The following is an 18,594-nucleotide window of genomic DNA, read 5'->3' on the forward strand; positions in this document are numbered from 1 at the left end:
CCCGCGCCCCTCAAGCCCCGCCCCCGCGGAACCCGCGCTCCGGAGCACCCGGTTGGCCAGGCCCGACTGGGCCCGAGGCGGACGTGAGCGGGGCCGGACCAAGATGGCGGTGCAGGTGGTGCAGGCGGTGCAGGCGGTTCATCTCGAGTCGGATGCTTTCCTGGTTTGTCTCAACCACGCTCTGAGCACAGAGAAGGAGGAGGTGATGGGGCTGTGCATAGGGGAGGTGAGTGGGTCAGTCAGTTAGGCTGGCCGGACCCCTGCTGAGCAGTCCCAGTGTGGCCCCGGAGTGGGTGCCGGCCGCGCCCGGGGCTGCGGGGACTACAGGCCCCCCTGACTTAGATCCTTGGACTGGTCCTCCGGATGGTCCCGTCGTGGAGACCCCGTTTCCTCTCTGTCTTCGCCCTGCTTCAGCCGCCCGCAAAGTCCCTGCGATCTGCATAAGCGTCCGGCTGGGCCTCGTAGCTTCCCTTCCAGTCTGTGCTTTTCTTTAAATCTGGACTTACACCCCACTGACCAAAAGGGCAAGTCAGGCCGTAAAGACATTAGACCGTAAGGAGGACACCCGTGTGTTAGGAAGCAGCCAACCACGATGAGGGCCCCTGCCCTCGCATCCAGTCTCTAGAAAGCCTAACTGGATGAGCCTAACCACAGAGAGAAAACGGTTGCACAGACGCAAAGGCTCCCGCTGGCTTAACTGTTGCGCCGGGACTAAAGAGGACGAGGAAATAGAGCTTAGTTGTTTACAGTCCCGTGTAAGAGCTGTCCAGGTTTTCATGCCGGTGTACCGAAACACGTGACCTAATTTTCGTGTAATCTGCATCCGTGTACATCAGACTAGTGTAATGTGATCAATAATGTTTTCTGCTTTCTCCCCACTCTAGTTGAATGATGACACAAGGTAAGATTATATTTCTTTACTGATACCTTTTGACCTATATGTTATTCTTAACTGAAAATTACGACAAGTTTCACAAATTGCATACGATTTGTATTTTAACTTACCATTAGGAGTCTGGAGCTCCCTTACTGATACACTTTGAATTTCATCACCACGCTGAATGTTGGTTGCCACCTTACTTCCTAGTGGGGGTATTGTCAGTTGATATACATATGACCTTATGTGAAAAATGTGGGTCTGGATACCAAGATCAAAAGTGAGCCTGTGAAAGTTCTTATAAATACAATTGTGTTCGCTAATACGGTGCTCCTATCTTCCATTGTCCTGATTGACACACTTTACATTCTCTGCCCCCTGAAGTGACAATGAAATACACGTAATTTTCTTTGTAGCAGATGAGATGCAATATTAAAGGACACTTCCCCCTGTTCACCCATTCCTTCCTCTGAATGGTCAGTGGCTTTCTGCCTTCCCCTGGAGTGTCTTACAGTGATCTCACAAACGCCTAGTAGCTTGAACGCATCAGTTGGCAAAAGTTTTGGGTTGCCTTTATTTGAATTTCAAACAGTAGCAGAGCATGTACTTCTCAAGGTCACCTCCTCAGTACCCCCGATTCTAGGAGTTTGCCTTTGTCGGTGAACGTATTATATACTTTAGTCACTCTCCCTTTGTGTCAGATCAAGGTTTCGTTGCAAAAACTGCTAATCCTGTTACTTTGCTTTAATACCTTTTTATTTTACAAACCTCAGTTCCCCCTTTTTTTTTTCTAATTTATCCCCAAAAGGAGTGACTCCAAATTTACATATACCGGAACTGAAATGCGCACAGTTCCTGAAAAGGTATGTGTGCTAGAATTTTGCATGATGGAACGCTGCCATTGGGAAGGGATTTCTCCTCGCATGGATGATCTCAGCCAGGGATTAATCTGCTTTGTGCAGGCCCACATTTTTGGCCAAGTACAGTGTCCTCTGTAGTAAAATCATACGAGGAGTGTCCTCACCACGAATGGGCCTAATTTTCTACTCCCTATAGCGAATTCCGGTGAGCGCTCAGGCTCAGCGCTTCTCCTTGCTGTCATCCTCCTGCCTGTTTTCTGGCCCTCCTCCCACTCTCCTTGAGGCGTCTGGCTGCTTCACTGCCTCGAGATCTGGTTCATACCGCTCTTGTTATCTCCTTCTCCCAAGTTCCAGCACCTACTCGGGCGGCCCCCCTCTTACAAGCAAGCTACCCATAGCTTGCGGTCTACCTTGACTCCTCTGTCTGCAACTCCACCTTGCCTTTTTCTGGCATGTTGTAGCTTTCACGATCTGGTATAATGCTTCTCAACCTAATTCTGATATGGGGCCGTTTCATTGTTCTTCCAATATGTTGCAGACCAATGCCTTTGAAAAATACAATAAAAATAAATTATGCCTTCCTGCCAAGCGCATGATGGACATGATAAAAACCATCAGGCAGCAATTCCATCTACTTTTTAACCCTGTGTCCCAACTTCTCCATGTTGATCACTTTTTGCCTCCTTTCTTACTCTGTCAAGGAAAGAAGCTCACAGATTCTGCAGAGACCTCACTTATCAAATATCCTCTCTTCTGAGTCTCCAAGCTTTTCCTGTGCTTAAACCACTCTCATTTTCAGAAAGGAAAGAAAAATACCTTTTCAATCTCATATATTCCTGTAGTCACTACTGTTATATCCTTCTCTGAATAACCTGACTTCTTAAAAGGGCACACTACAATCGTTATCATTTCTTTACCTCCTCCAGTGTTACCCGCCAGCGTCTGGTGTCGGACTCTGTCTCCCCAGCTACCTCCCCGGTGCTGTATCAAGTGATGAGATCTTGGTGCTTGTCTTCATCTTTCTCCTTGCGACTCCAAGCTGGCATGGGGTTTTTTTGTTTGTTTTGCTGCGTCTCTCTGTTCTGCCCCCTCCCTCCCACCCGTGGTGGGCTCTTCATCCTTGCTCTGGTTCTCTTCCCCGTTTGTCTTCTGAACAACATTACCTTCCCTATGACTTTAGCTGCAACATTGAGATTAGACAGATCTGTCTTTAAAGTCTTCCTCTGATACTCACTGTGTGACTTTGCACATGTTATTAACATCTGTGACCATTTATTTACTTAAATGTCAAGTTTTTATTTAAATTCCAGTTAACATGTCGTCTCATAGTACTTTCAGGAGTAGGATTTAGTGATTCATCACAAACAACACACAGTGCTCATCACAAGTGCTCTCCTTAATGCCCATCACCCATCTAGCCCGTCCCCCTGCCCACCTCCCCTCACTTTGTGTTCTATAGTTAAGAATCTGTTTTACGGTTGGCCTCTCCTTTTTTCCCTTCCCTATGTTCTCTGTTTCGTTTCTTAAATTCCAAATGAGTGAAATCAAATTATACTTGTCTTTCTCTCACAGACTTACTTCACTTAGGATCATACACTCCAGGTCCATCCACATCATTGCAAATGGCAAGATTTCATTCCTTTTGATGGCTGAGTAATATTCCATTGGGGGTGTGTGTGTGTGTGTGTGTGTGTGTGTGTGTGTGTATGTGTGTGTATACACACCACGTCTTCTCGATCCAGTCATCAGTCAATGGACATTTGGGTCTTTCCATGATTTGGTTATTGTTGATAGCGCGGCTGTAAGCATAGGGTGCGTGTATCACAGGGGGGAACTATTAAACTAATAAATGGAAAGCATGTTTCTGAGTGCCCGGCACATGGAAACATTGTGCCGTCTGACTTCCTAATATGCAGTCCTAGTTAATATCAGTTATCCCAAGCTCTAGTACCCTGCTCATACCTGCTGCTCATTTCAAGTTTAGGTCGACACAGGCATCTTAAATTAACATGTTCAAAACCGAACCTTTCCTCATCCTCAAGCCCGCTCCTCCAACATTCCTCCCACCCCAGTAATCCCAAGTTCCTTGGAATTACCCAGTAATCTTTACAAATTCCTGATGCCAGCTTCCTTGGTCTGGAGTGAGCCCTAGGCAGCAGGCGATTCTAATGTGCAGCTGTGTTTGTAGGAACCTCTTGCTGCCGTTCAGGACCATAGGTTGCCCTCCTGTTGTTTCCAGCACCTCATCCCATCCCTGTCACCTTATTGGAGGTTCTCATTGCTTCTTCTCTTGAATATTTGCTAGCCTCTCCACAGTATCCTTCCTGGAGTCTTGCCTCTAGTCCTTTCTTCTCACTGCTTCGAGTGTGATCTTTTGACAACATAAGTCTGACGTACCTCTGCTTAAAATTTCCCGTTGCCTTGAGGATGGAGCTTCATTAGTTAAGCATTTGGGGCCTTCTTGATCTCATTCCTGTTTATCTCCAAGCTCTAAGCTTGGTGAATTATGGAAGTTTACAGATTATGCTGTACTGTGTCACTCCTTGAGTGTGCTGAGTGTGGTGCTTGGATGGCTTCCCTCTCCTTGCCGCCTGTGTCCTTTATGGGACCTGCCGTGTCTCTCCCTGGACAGGACTACCGGCCCCTGTTTGTGTAGTTAGGCCCTCTTGCACCACCTTACACATAAGTATGTTCCCAGTAATGTATGTTGTATGAACGAACATACGTTCCGTAAAATAGGAGGTCGGTGTCTCCCTGCGTCTGCCACGAAGGTGGTAAATCTTTTTAGCTTCGCAGGTCACACGTGCGTCGTTGCAGTTACTCAGCACAAGCAGCTAGGACACGTAGGTGGATGAATGTGGCCAGCCCTTGCCTGGTGAGGGTCGGGCTGGCCACGTGCTGCCGGCCTTTGTTCTACGCTGAGCGACAGGAGCAGAAGGAACTGCGTGCTAGTACCTGGATTTTGAGACTGAAAAGGTGTAGGGGCCAATCTAGCCAACCCAGAATATCTTACTTCTTGTGTGACTGGGAATGTGACTGTAGCAGGCTTCCTCAAGCCTGTCGGCTACCCGTGGCTTTCAGGGACCTCTGGGAGACCTTAGTGGCCTTTATTTATGCTTCATTTGTTTTCATCTGTTCCTGGCCTGGTCTTTCCCAGGTCTCTATCCTGAACTTCATTTGCTCATTCCTCCATGCACTGAAGCCGTGTCAGCCGAGAGAGAGAGAGAGAGAGAGAGAGAGAGAGAGAGAGAGAGAGAGAGAGGGAGCGAGGGAGGGAGGGAGCGAGGGAGAGGGAGGGAGCGAGGGAGGGAGGGAGAGGGAGGGAGAAGTCACCCTGGGCATCAGCTCCGACTAAAATACATTCCCAGTCTCAATGGTGTAATTTTATTTTTCAAGAGTCCATGCCCTCATCTAGAATTTTCTGTGAACTTGTACTTTGTGTGTTCATTGGCCTTTTCTTTTTAGGAGAGGTTGGCATGGCATATCTTTTTCCATTCTTTTATTTTCGGCCTTTTTGTATACTGATATTTAAAGTGTGTTTCTTGGGGCACCTTGGGACTCAGTCAGTTAAGCATCCAACTTCAGCTCAGGTCAAGGTCTCACAGTCTGTGGGTTTGAGCCCCACGTCAGGCTCTGTGCTGACAGCTCAGAGCCTGGAGCCTGTCTTCAGATTCTGCGTCTCCCTCTCTCTCTGCCCCTCCACCACTTGCACTGTCTCTCTCCCTCTCAAAAACAAATAAACATTAAAAAAATTTTAAATGTATTTCTTATTAGTCGCATATAGTTTCTAAAAATCCTGTCTGATAATTTTTTTAATTGGAGTATTTCATCCAATTAAATTTAATGTAATTATTGATATATATGGGTTATAGCTTTACCTTTCTGCTTTTTATTTGATCCACCTGTTTGGTTTTTTTCCCCTTCTTTCTTACCTTTTGAATTAATCAAATATGCTGTAATGTCCCACTTTAATCCCCCATTTTTTACTCTCCTTTTCGTGGTTATCCATGTATTTCAATATGAATTCTTGAATTGTTAGTCTAATACAAAGTACTATTTTTACCATTTTCCTGGTAATCCTGGAACCTTAGAACAGTTTAATTTCATTTATACCCTCCCATCTTGTGAATTAGTGTTGTCCCACACTTGAATTCTATGGATATTTTAAGCCCCAGGTGGTGTTATTATTACTGTTTTATATTTACTCACATATTTTACCTTTTATACTGTTTTTCATTTCCTCCTTTATATCTGAGATTTACCTTCTGCCTGAAGAGGTCTCCTTAGTACTTCTGTGCTGATAATGAATTCTCTCTCTCTCTCTCTCTCTTTGGCATCTGAAAATGTCTTTATTTTGCCTTCATTCTTTTCTGTTGAAAGCTCAGCTGTTTGTCTTGTTGCTCCTGAGGAGTGGGGCGTCACGTGTCTTTCTTTCTGTGCTTCTGATTTTCTTGTGTTCTCTATGCCTGCCAGACACTGCCCTGCTGATGGGGAGAGAACTACGACTCCAACACGTTCCTTGCTGTTCTGGAGCTTACGTCCTAATACAGGAGAAACTGGGAAATGCTGTCCGCACAGAGCACATAAGCTGATACAAACCGTGTGTGCTCCAAGGGCGGTTGTACGGGAGGGGAGGATGAGCAGGGAATTTCAAGGCTGTGAAAGAGTGCCCTGGGTGGAAAAAGGCACAAAAGGGGACCACATGTGCCAAACGGCTGCTGACTTTCAAAACCTCCGTTCAGACTTCACCCTATCCCTGCAACATTGCCAGTGGCACACCCGTCTTTGCCCGTGAAACCCTTGAGCCATTTCATTCTTCTCGTTTTCACTCCTCTGTCTTCCTTCTTGGCTCCTCTTCGTCTACTCCACCTGAAACATGGGTAGTCCCCCCTTAATTCAGGCATGGACCTCTGCTCCCTCTGCCCACACTGTTCCTTGCCTTTTTTTTTACATCCTCTCATCCTAGATCAGCTTATCTTCCTTCCTTCATGATTCTTTCTCAACTTAGATCTGCTTTCTGTGTTCCACTGAGTTTTCAACCTTGAAATTTTAGAGTTATCCTTGACAATTTCTATTCCTCTATCACCCATGGACCATTAGCTAACACATCTTGTGGATTCTTCCTTCTTAATGAATCTCAAATCTGTTTCTTCCCTCTCTGCTATCTACTTAGCCCAGCCCAGTATTTTATCACTAGCGCATCACCAGGCTCTCTGAAACCGTATTCTTCCAGCTCCTCCTGCAGACCACGTACAGTCTCACTCTAGCTTTTCTCACCCTACTGTCTAGCATTCCACCTCAAGTTCTCTATTTAAACCCATTGCCCAGCTTGTCTCCCAAACATCTCACTCATATTCATTTGACATCTAGAGAAGTTCTGTACACAGACACACACACACTGAGAGCAGTCAGGAAGTTGTACACTTGTCAGCCTATGAAGGTTTTTTTTTTTGAATCTAAGTGACTCCTTTCCTCTGCTCCTGTTTTGATTTACTACATTACTTCATTGTAGTTTCTGATATGATACTTGCTGCTTAACTAAACTGTTAGCATTTCCAGCACTTGGATTGTCTGCACTCTGACTTGTATCCTTTTCTGTGAGAGTAACTCGCACATTGTTGTAAAGCAAATGATTGTTATTGCATCATTCAAAAACCTCTTCCTTCATCAAAATATTAGCCTTTATATATATTTTTTGAAATGCACGTATTCTGGTTGGATGTCTTATATGACATATTGTGTTATTCATGAGAAAAGTGTCAGTTTTCTAAATGGAATTTGTGACCTGATTATGTTGTGGGGAAACATGTTATTGCAGAGCCAGAAGTAAACGTTTCTGTGGGTTTTCCTCCAGGTTGACACCGTCAGAATTGTTCACATTCATTCTGTCATCATCTTGCGACGTTCTGATAAGAGGAAAGATCGAGTGGAAATTTCTCCAGAGCAGCTGTCTGCGGCCTCAACAGAGGCAGAGATATCCTTACTGGTCAATAAGAAGCTTTTGTGCTCTTGCGGGTCCTGGGCCTTCCGGGCCAGGCTCCTCTGTGTGCTGCCGTACGAGATGTCACATGGTTTCTTCTTGGTGACTCTTACTTACCTGTGAGAGCAGATTGTTCGCTTCATCAGCATTTCTTTCCATTTTTTCCTTTCGCGTGGCTTTTATTGGAAAAATTCGAAATTTCTAACATTCCTGCTCTTAAATGCCAGACAATCCCAGGGTCCAATTTTATGACAGTGAACTCTATGGGGCAGTTCCCTCCTCTTTCCTTTCATTTCCCCATTGCCCCTCCCCAGTCCACTCTGCCCACCTCCCGCCACCCCACGGTTTCCTAAAATGATTTAATTTCTAGGCTCTTGACTATCTTAGTCTCTATTCATTGGAGTTGGGGCTGCTTCTCAAAAAACGTGCATTGCTGAAAACTGAATGCAATATTCCATGCTAAATATAACCCAAAAAATGATCACATTTGACATGCGCTTCCTGTCGTCAGGACTCCGTACCTCAGCTATAGCAAGTTAAATTAGCATCAACGGCTTTTAGTAATTCAGTGGTTTTTTTTGAACTAAGTTTATCTTGTCAATTAAAAAGGAACTTCTAAAAATAGGTGGTTCACATGCATAGTACAGACTTTCAAAGGTACAAAAACATGTGAAAGGTAAAGATTTGTCTCCAACATTGGTGCCCCAGGGCAGAATCAGGGCTGTCGGGTTTTCGTGTGTACTTACAGGTGACATCTGAGCATACAGAAACATACGTCATATGTACATGTAGTATATATAACATATATAATAATCATATAACGGTATACAGTATATAATATACATACGTTAACCTCTGACATTTCTTACCAACAGTGTATCTAGACAGTTGTTTACCCTGCTTTACAGGGACGCCTCGTTCTGTCGTCTGCAGGTCGTAGCTCTGGAGGACAGGTTCTCAGGTTGTCTGTAACCTTCTGCTGGGCAGCCGTGTCACTTTGCGCACGCTGCATTTCCACATGTGCTCACGTGCTTGTGTGAGGGAGCCCTAGAGACCCCCCCCCCCGGCAGTGTGCGACAGCGGTAGATCGGAGCTATTGATTGTCGCCAGTCCGATTGGCAAAAAATGGTATCTTCTTGCAATTTTAATTAGTGTTTTTCTTATTCTGAGTAAATGTGATCAGATTTTAATTTGTAGGAGTCATTTGTATTTTTCTCTGTAGTACCTGGTTGTTTCCTTTGCCCATCTTTCTGTTGCCCTGGGAATCTTTTCCGTAATAATTTAAAGGCACTCTGTGTTAAGGAAATTAGCCCTTTGTGAAAAGGATGCTGATTTTTCTCAGCTTATTCATGATGTATGTATATTTCTCCCATCAAATTGTTTTTGCATTTTGTGATAATCAGATGTATCAACCTCTTATGGTGTGTATCTTCTGCATCTTTTTTAAAAGTCTTTATTTTGAAATATTTACGGATTCAAAGTAACTTGCAAAAATAGCTTAGAAAGGTCTTTATATCCTTCACCCAGTTTCCTCCAAATGCTACATCTTAAATAATTCACAATACAACATGGAAACCAGAAAGCTGACATTGATACAATGGCTGTTATTCTATGCCATTTTGTCACATGTGTAAATATACGTGACCACCACAGTAGTCGGGATGCAGAATTGTTCCCTATGTGTAAGTCACACTCCCCTGTTCCTGCTTCTGGCAGCCACTAATCTGTTGTCCATCTCCCAGAACGTAAGTGTATAAAAGGTGTTTATAATTCTGGTTATATACTATAACTTTGAAATGAAACAGGTCTACCCCCAAGATGGGGGGATGACTGGATACACTTTTGCACATTACTGCATACAGACAGTACAATGTAATTGACATTACATTGACTTTCTGTTAAGAATTTTCTGAACATCTTTGTGGATTACCTCATCTGCTCTTCACTGCTGTTGGAGGCGGACTGCCCTCAATGTGCAGCTGAAAAGATGGGTTTAGAGAAGTTAAGTAACCTCTTTTTGCATCTAAAAATAAAAACAATATTTAAAAAGTATTCTTTCTCAGATTTTGTTGTATATATAGAAAGGATGATTTTGGTTTAATGTAAGTAATTCGCAGGAAAACAGATCGGCATTTTGTAAGATAGCAGGAGCAATCCCAAAGGGACAGCTTCTTATTTCCAAGTTGAGTTCTTATGTCAAGTTAGAGTCAGAGTTGTGGGAAATTTTTGTCTCTAGTACAAAGGAGGAAAATACTCTTTTGCGGTATATTTCTTGACACATGAGGAGAGCAAAGTAGCGGTTTTTGTTCATTTGGTCTCTGAAACCACCGTGATTGCTATTATTGACACTGGCAGGCTGTTTTTAAAATCTCGTATTTCTTTTTCAAAAATCTGAGTATGATGGAGCTAGAGAGGATAGAAGATTTACTCCCATTGATAATGCGAGTTCCAAAGATTGAGATAAGCTACTTTTCAGAGAGCACAGTGATCAAACACTAGTAAATGGGATGAAGAAGATGTAACTACATGCAGTAATGGAACCCAAATGGAGCCTGGTTTTATTTTATTTTTTATTTATTTATATATATTTTAAGTTTATTTTTGGGAGAGAGAGCACATGTACCCGAACTTGGGACGGGCACAGGGAAGGAAAGAGAGAATCCTAAGCAGGTTCCATGCTGTCAGCAAGATCATGACCTGAGCCAAAATCAAGAGTCAGACACTTAACCAACTGAGCCACCTAGGTGTTCTTATTTATTTACTTATTTTTATTTTTTAATTTATAAACATTGTTCAATGTTCATTCATTTTTGTGAGACAGAATGAGACAGAGCACAAGCAGGGGTGGGGCAGAGAGAGAGAGGGAGACGCATAATCTGAAGGCAGTCTCCAGGCTCTAAGCTAGCTGTCAGCACAGAGCCCGATGGGGGGCTCGAACCCACGAACCCTGAGATCATGACCTGAACTGAAGTCGGATGCTTAAGCAATGGAGCCACCCAGGCGCTCTTTTATTTACTTATTTTGAAGGTAATCTCTATGCTTGACGTGGTGCTCTAGGGACAGAGCCAGCCAGGTGCCCCAAATTGATTCTATTTTTAAAGTTTATTTATTTATGTTTGAGAGACGGAAAGGGAGGGAGCAGGGGAGGGACAGAGACAGGGAGAGAGAGAATCCCAAGAAGGCTCCACGCTGTCAGTGCAGACCTCAATGCAAGGCTTGAACTCACAAACTGAGATCATGACCTGAGCCAAAATCGAGTCAGACACTCAACCAGCTGAGCCAGCCAGGCGTCCCCTGGCTCTATTTTTAAAAAGAAATACCTTTGGCTTTAAATGGGAGCTCTGGGAAATTCTGGGCGTTGACCTTACTTCATTCTTTTATTGATATTAAATTGGAATAGGTTTATTTTAAGCCTCCGAATGCTCTCTGAGCCCATAGGTATCACAAAGTTTGTTCCCACAAATTGAAAATACCTTGACAGACACACAGGTTGGCTGAATTAACGGGTCGCCCCATGAGAGTTGTGGGCTGGTATCACTCCCATCCTCATATAACTGTTTGGCCTTCGCATGTTGGTAAGTATTATGGGCTTGCAGTGTTTACTGTTTCTAGCAATCATCTTTCCTTCTCCATTACGTGAACTATAGTTATCTTAAACCATAGTTTAACTATCCTTAAATAGCCACCGTTGCCCATGACCCTGAGATCATGACCTTAGCCCAAATCAAGAGTCCAGTGCTCAATCAACTGAGCCACCCAGGCACCCTGTCCACCCGGGCACCTTGTCATCATATTGTTTTAAATAGAGATAAAATTTCAGTATTCCATTTTGACTGTATTCATGAAACCACAACTGACTAAAATCTGACCATTGGCTGATATCTCAAAAAAATTTAAATTGTAACTGAAAATGCTGGTTGCTGGGTACCACTGTCCAGTATCCTCCCATTTGGAAGACTCAAAGGTGTGGGGGTGAAATTTACAAAATTGAGGTTTAACACATATTCCATCCTAGCTGTTGGGGCTTTCCACCTACCTCCTCGTCTCTCTAATCAGTGTAATGTGACAAAATTGTTTTCTCTCTTACTGCTTTTCCTGAATCATGGTCATTGTTGGTCTATACCTGACTCTTTTTTTAAGTTTTACTTATTTATTTTGAGTTGGGGGGAGGGAGAGGCAGAGAGAGAGAGAGAATCCCAAGCAGGCTTCATGCTGTCAGATTGGAGCCTGACATGAGGCTTGATCCCACAAACCATGAGATCCTGACCTGAGCCAAAATCAAGAGCCGGACAGGGATGAGCCACCCAGGTGCCCCAAAGGTTGTTTTTATAGCTATAAATATAGTCCTATAACACCTTAATATCACTGAGTAAATTCAATGTTTGATTTTATGTAACTTCTCAAAAATAATTGCTGTTGTTTTCCTGCCACCATTAATACTAAAATCAGATTTGCTCCTTGTTTCTCCCATGGTAGCACCATCAGCCAGAAAACAGTAAGTACCAACCATTAATGAAGGAAAGTTTGAAGAGTATGTATTCCTGAACAATACTGTCACTATGGTAGTAAGTTAGAGTGGAGAATTTTCTGGTAAATAAGAAACCCTAAGAACTTAGGGAAAAAACGTCATCAGTCTCCAAAGTGGAACACCCAGAAGGTGTTCAGAATTGAGACAGTGATTGAATCCCCCCACCCCCGGGGGCAGCAGATCCAGGCTGTTGAACAAGAACGTGGGGGGGATTTGCACTGTAGCAGTAAGAGCAATAGGGCACGTGCCATCTTTACAAAGGGCAGGCAGGAAAACAAGGGTACTGCAGAACGTAACCAAATAATCAGCTCTGAATAGTGAAAATGATTAAGGAGCCAAATGAAAATAATTTAACACAAAATAAATTTGGAGACTAAAGACTGAGATCTTATCTTGAAAAATATAATATCTACCTGGTAAGCAAAAGGAATAAATAACAAAATAGAATAAAGGCTATGCTGAAAGATGCTTTTAAGAGTTCATTTCTTTTTCGTTTTCGTTTTTTAATTTTTTAATGTTTATTATTGAGACAGAAACAGAGCATGAGTAGGGGAGGGGCAGAGAGAAGGGAGAGACAGAATCAAAACAGGCTCCAGGCTCTGAGCTGTCAGCACAGAGCACGACGTGGGGCTTGAACCCACGGATCATGATATCATGACCTGAGCCGAAGTCGGAAGCTTAACTGACTGAGCCCTCAGGCGCCCCAAGTTAACTTCTTTTGAAACTGCATATAGATCAGAGAGTTATCACACCAGGAGAGTTGGGAAGAGCAGCTTTGGCTTCTGTTAGGGAACAGGTCTGCTAGACTCTCACTGCAGTCATTTACTAGTTGAGAAGATTTCCTAACTTCCCTGTCCCACAGTTTCGTCACTGCAGAAAAGGGGAACATGTTATGAGAGCGGTATATGAAATCGTGTATAAGGCCTTCTGTCCCACGCTCAGCACAATAGCAAAAATAGATACCAAAGCACTTATCCGTAAAACTCAACATGGACAGAGCATGAGAATACTTGACGTTGAATGGCAGACAGCACTGGAAGGAAGGATTAACAAGAATAATGAGATCGCCAGACTATAGATAAAACTAAAGGAGAAATCATCTCGCCACTAATCGGGTGTTCCCAATGGCTGGGTTGTTGTGAAATTCCAGAGCCTAAGGAATTTTGTTGATACAAGGATGTATACGTCATCTCCAAATGGTTGTTTAAGAATTGATTCAAACACGTGCCCTGTGTTAACAAGTCTTGGAAAAAAATGAGTGGTGACTTAAAGTGTGCTTAATGGGAAAAATATTTCAAACTACATTCAAGAATGACAAGTGAGAAGGAGTGAAAATGTTTTCATTAAGAGGTAGGGAGAGGGATGTGACGTGTGTGTGTGTGTGTGTGTGTGTGTGTGTGTGTGTGTGTGTGAGAGAGAGAGAGAGAGAGAGAAGAATTTTAATGTTTTTATGATAAGGTAGTTAGTATAATTAAGTTCCAGTAGGCTAAATCAGAGTGTGTTCTAAACATATTTTAGAATGGTTATTACATAAATGATTATTCAACAAATGTATAGTGTACGTGTTTCTGCTGGCTTGGGCCTTAGGATTTTGTGGGGAAGAAAAACAGTTAAAGTACTAAAGGGGAAGAAAAGAGTAACAACAATAAAGAAGAAATATAAAACATTTGTAGCAGCAAATTTAAAAAAATGTTTACTTATTTATTTTGAGAGAGAGTGAGAGAGAGAGAATGCGGGAAAAGGAGGAAGAGAGAGAGTCCTAAGCAGGCTCCGAGCCGTCCGCGCACAACCTGACGTGAGGCTCAGTCTCACAAACCGTGAGATCGTGACCTGAGCCCAAGTCGGCCGCTTAACGCACTGAGCCCAGGCGCACCAGGAGCTAATCGTTTGTGTCCTTCGTGAGAATTCTCCCTGTAGGGATAATTTATCGTCAAGTCTAATACACTCACTTCCCTGGAACATGTCCATCAAAAGGATTCTTCCAGGACACTTGGTCTCCTTCCGGGGCTTTCCTTTCCTTGTGAGCCCCCTGGAAGAGATGATCAAGTTCTGGGAGCTGATTGAAAAGTCATTAATCTAACTTCTCTTACTTAATTGCAGACTTCCTAGAGTACTCGTTGCTCACCTAGTAAAATGTTTACACTTTGACAGTCATATTGTCCTGAGGCCACACCTCTGTTCTGCCTATAGGATCTGAATCCTGGGGGACTGTGTGCTACCGTTATCTTTAAATCTTCGTTTTCATGAGCTACAGCTTACTGACAGCAGGTTTTTATTTTTGCTTATTCGCAGATGTTCGCACACAAGCTATGTACCAGATGATGGATCAAGGCTTTGTAGGACTTATTTTTTCCTGTTTCATAGAAGATAAAAACACAAAGGTATTTGTGTGTGTGTGTGTGTGTGTGTGTGCACGTGCGAGCATGTGTGTAGAAATACACACACACACACAGAATAGAGAAAAATCTTTTTGCAATTTTAATAGGGTGGCCAGGGAAGGTTTCAATGAGAAGGGTCATTGAGTCAGGACCTGAAGAAAGTGAGGGAGGAAGGCTTGTGGATTTCTTGGGGGAAGAGCGTTCCAGTGCAAAGACCCTGAGGTGAGTGCGGCATGTTCAGCGGACATCAAGGAAGTCAGTGTGGCTGCAGCAGAGTGAGGAACCCCATGAGCATATGTCGCAGTTTGCCTCTGTCAGTCCCACAATCCAGTCTCCTATTTAGTCCACAACTTTCCTTAGAAGTGTCCTGGTGTGGATAGCAACTCGTTTGATCATTCTGCAGTGAGGTCTGGCAGATGACAGGGCACATCTTAAGAGGCCCGTGATTTGACTCTGAGTTGAGAAGCCACCAGGGACTGACATAAACCTTGATGACGGGTCTGTGACAACTATTATGATGTGCATGGATGGCCCAGATGCAGAGAAGCTCCAAGAGGCAGCTCAGTCAGTGGCTCTTGCTAGTCTCTGTTTAATGTGTTTCTCTTTGAAGTGTAGATTCATAGGCTTGACCATGTGTCCGTTCAAACAAAAAGAAAGTTACTATTTAATATCATAGGAATGAATTTTGCCAAGACTATCAAATGTGTTCTGTCCTATAGTGTATTAGTTACATTGTCTGAATCTTTATTAATAATGGATATTCTTCATAAAAAATCACTCCTTTCCAGAAGCATTAAAGTATCTTGAACTTTATACTTCATATGAAGTGATTTTGGCTCTAGTTCTTCGGTTCTTGGTTCTCATGTTTATCAGCAGTTCTCTGCTGTCACATGAACGTATGTTTGATTGTGGCTGCCTCGTGTGGACGGAGTACACGATCCTATATAGAAATCCGTTGATGGCATATTCCGTCTTCGGAATGCCTTTTAACATTCCACCTCCAGAGCGTCTTTGGATACCACTCGTGTAAGGATACAAGTTTTAGGTTTGAATCTACTAAGTTGCTATACCAGCTTCAATATTAATCCTTCTCTGTGTGATCTTTCTTTCTTTCTTTCTCTTCCTTTTTCTTTTGTTTTTAGACTGGCCGTGTACTCTACACTTGCTTTCAATCCATACAGGCCCAAAAGAGCTCAGAGTAAGTACGACAAACACATATGTACGTATTGGTGGGTTAATTTTCATTCCAGAGAATTGATTGTTTAGTTTAGCTTTATTTCTCTCACTAGTAAGACACTGATAATTCTGTAACTCTACTTATACACATTAACATCTCTGCAAGGTGTTAGAATCTCTTTAGCATCTTGGATATTAGGGATCTAGAATGCTAGGATCATATAAACAATCTGTTCATTGCAATTACATCATAAGAGCCATTTCCTAAAGTTATTCTAAAATGAGTTACTACTTTTCCTTCCTCTTGTGAATTGTAAGATGAAGACTGAGTGTGCAAAGTATTATAGATTTCTTGTCTTTGCTTTGCCATAAACTTGGCTTCAGAATTACAGTATCTTACTTAAATGTTTGCATAGGTTAGTTTCCTCAGTTAAATTCAATCCAACCTGAATTAGCAAATCCCAGTACAAGGTGTACTATATGCCAAGCACTGTGATACACACCGAGAACGCAGAGACAAAAGCAGACAGCCTTACATTTTTCTTCTGTTTGTCAATATGTCCTTATAGCATTGTGTGAAATAGCAAAGGATTGGAAAAAACAGATATAAGTACGCAACCAATTAAATACATTACGATGTATCGAAATAATGGAGCAATAGGAAGCTATTGAATCTGAGGAAGGGCAATAGTAGTACGGAAATATGTGCAATATATGTTGTCGAAGAAGAAAGAATAGTAGCTTGCTCGTAAATAGGCCAACTCTCGGGAAGGAAACCTGTCAGGCACCTCAGCCGAGACGAAGTGGGAGTGAGGGAGACGTCATTGGGCCCTTCACGTGGCTATGGAATATAAAGCCATACACAACTATTACTTAATCAAGAGACTTTAACATTTTTCATCAAAGTAATAGATGCATATGCCTAAAAATATCAAACGACACAGAAGAACTTGTAACACTCTTCCTTCTCAGAAGGAACCACTTTCTCCTCTTACTTTTAATGTTTGCTTTCATATCTCTAAATAATATACTTTTCATGCTCTTTCTTGATTTTTTACTACTAGATACTATCTACTCTTATTATCTTGTGCTCCCAGGGGAGGATTCAGCTCACTTACCCTGCCCCATTTCCATTTTCCCCGATGTACTTATATTACTATTGTTCTTCTGTTGGTTACTTTTCTAATCGTAAAGTTTGTCCCTTTATTCTGTCAACAACAGACAATAGACAATATCTTTTGGCTCCCTACTGTTACTTGTAGTTTTACCATAAACCTTTGTATTTTCACAGTTGCAAACATCTGTGTTCTGTGTTGTAACCATAATTGCATTTTCTGGGCTTTCTCTGCTAGTTGGCTCTATTGATTGTTTCCTTGCTTGTATACCTTTTTGCCTTGTCATGGGATTTTTGAGTGGCTTCTCTCTCCTAATTTTTCTGCCTATATCACCTCACTGAGTTCCAAACTGTTGGGAGTAATATAAAAATCTTTGGAATCTCTGCTTTTGCTAGGATCACTCCCTGAAGCCCTCCGTCATCCTACCTTAGTCAGGGCTCATCCTGGGACTTTTATTCATTATTATGCTTGGTTAGATCCATTGTTGTCTGGATTTCATGTCATTTTTCTTGGTCCACTCTAAGACAAGTATGCGTTTGAGTCTTTTACCAGTATAATGCTTCTTCTTTTACAGGGCACTTTTTCTTTTCTCTGACAGCTTTTAGGAACTTCTGTATACTTGATGTTGCGGAATCTTCTGTGATCTATCCAGGGTGGGGATATTCTGTGATTCAAACTGCTGGACAGCATCAGTCTGACAACACTTGTCCTGCGCCTCGGGGACGTTCTCTGCTATTGTTTTGTTTTGCATCCTCAGATAAAACAGTCCATATACATCCAGTCCCCGGGAGGTGAAAATATTTATAATTCAGTCCCATCCCATAATTTAAAGTTTCTTCAAATGTAAATCAGTCTTTGGGAGATCATTTCTCATTCGTCCAGTTACTTTCCTTTCTCTCCATTTTGAATCTAGGTGGCACTTGAAGAATTGGGAAGCTGAAGTAAATGAACTTGTGCTATAGGGCAAGGAGACTTCTGGTGTCCTGCTGGTTTTGGGAACCAGGGCGTGAGTCCTTCTAGTCAGGGTCAGTGCTTGCCTTCATTTACCCGGTGTCCTCCTCCTTCCGCACGGACTCCGAAGCGCCTGCATGAGGAGGTACCTTACCGGCTTCCTCTCCTATGACTTCCTCTCTCCTCCCGTAGGTTAATGGGACTGATGTGTCATATCCCCTCCTCTGTTCTTTGATAATGCCTTTCCCTGTTTTCCCTTTATCTTTCTAGAACGCCTATTAGTGAGATAGTAAATTTCCTAGATTGTCGAAAGAACTTTTTTAACTCTTATTTGCAATTTTATTTTCCAACCCTTTCATTTTAGCAATTTAGTATTGTATAACTTGTAGATTTTTCCTTGTTTAGTGACTATTCGTACTTCACAGTATCCTATTCTTGTTTTATTGAGTTAATATTGAAATGTTAAATTTTCTTTTGTTTTTTCCAGTTTTTTCTAGTTTCTGTTTATTTTTTCTTATATTTGTTATACTCTATAAGCATTTTATGATTTATATTTTTAAATCTTTATTTTCATCCTCTTTTAATAACAGGGCAGCACAACATGAGAGGTAGCTCATTATTTGTGGCCTTAGCTTGTCAATGGAAGGCTTCATTTTAGGGTGAGTGGGTTCAGAGCCAGCCATTTTTCTGGGGAGTCGCTCGACATTAGATTTCGGGTACTTCGCTCTG

At 42.5% G+C, this 18,594-nt stretch overlaps 1 protein-coding gene across 4 annotated transcripts in view; it reads left to right on the plus strand.

Annotated features, from left to right (window-relative positions):
- The first annotated feature begins 54 nt into the window (after positions 1-54).
- The window catches only part of BRCC3 (BRCA1/BRCA2-containing complex subunit 3), a 49,062-nt gene continuing 30,522 nt past the window's right edge, over positions 55-18,594 (plus strand). For 2 of the 4 annotated variants that reach the window (XM_029929894.1, XM_029929891.1), the window contains exons 1-7: positions 55-226; positions 885-901; positions 1,686-1,740; positions 7,592-7,711; positions 11,205-11,292; positions 14,538-14,626; positions 15,766-15,821. In XM_029929894.1, the coding sequence (XP_029785754.1) occupies positions 104-226; positions 885-901; positions 1,686-1,740; positions 7,592-7,711; positions 11,205-11,292; positions 14,538-14,626; positions 15,766-15,821 (548 nt within the window). In that variant the 5' untranslated portion in view covers positions 55-103. The remainder of the gene's footprint in view (positions 227-884; positions 902-1,685; positions 1,741-7,591; positions 7,712-11,204; positions 11,293-14,537; positions 14,627-15,765; positions 15,822-18,594) is intronic. The other 2 variants (XM_029929892.1, XM_029929893.1) reach the window with 2 other exon arrangements.

The sequence above is a fragment of the Suricata suricatta genome, chromosome X (assembly GCF_006229205.1).
Source record: "Suricata suricatta isolate VVHF042 chromosome X, meerkat_22Aug2017_6uvM2_HiC, whole genome shotgun sequence".
NCBI lineage: Eukaryota > Metazoa > Chordata > Mammalia > Carnivora > Herpestidae > Suricata > Suricata suricatta.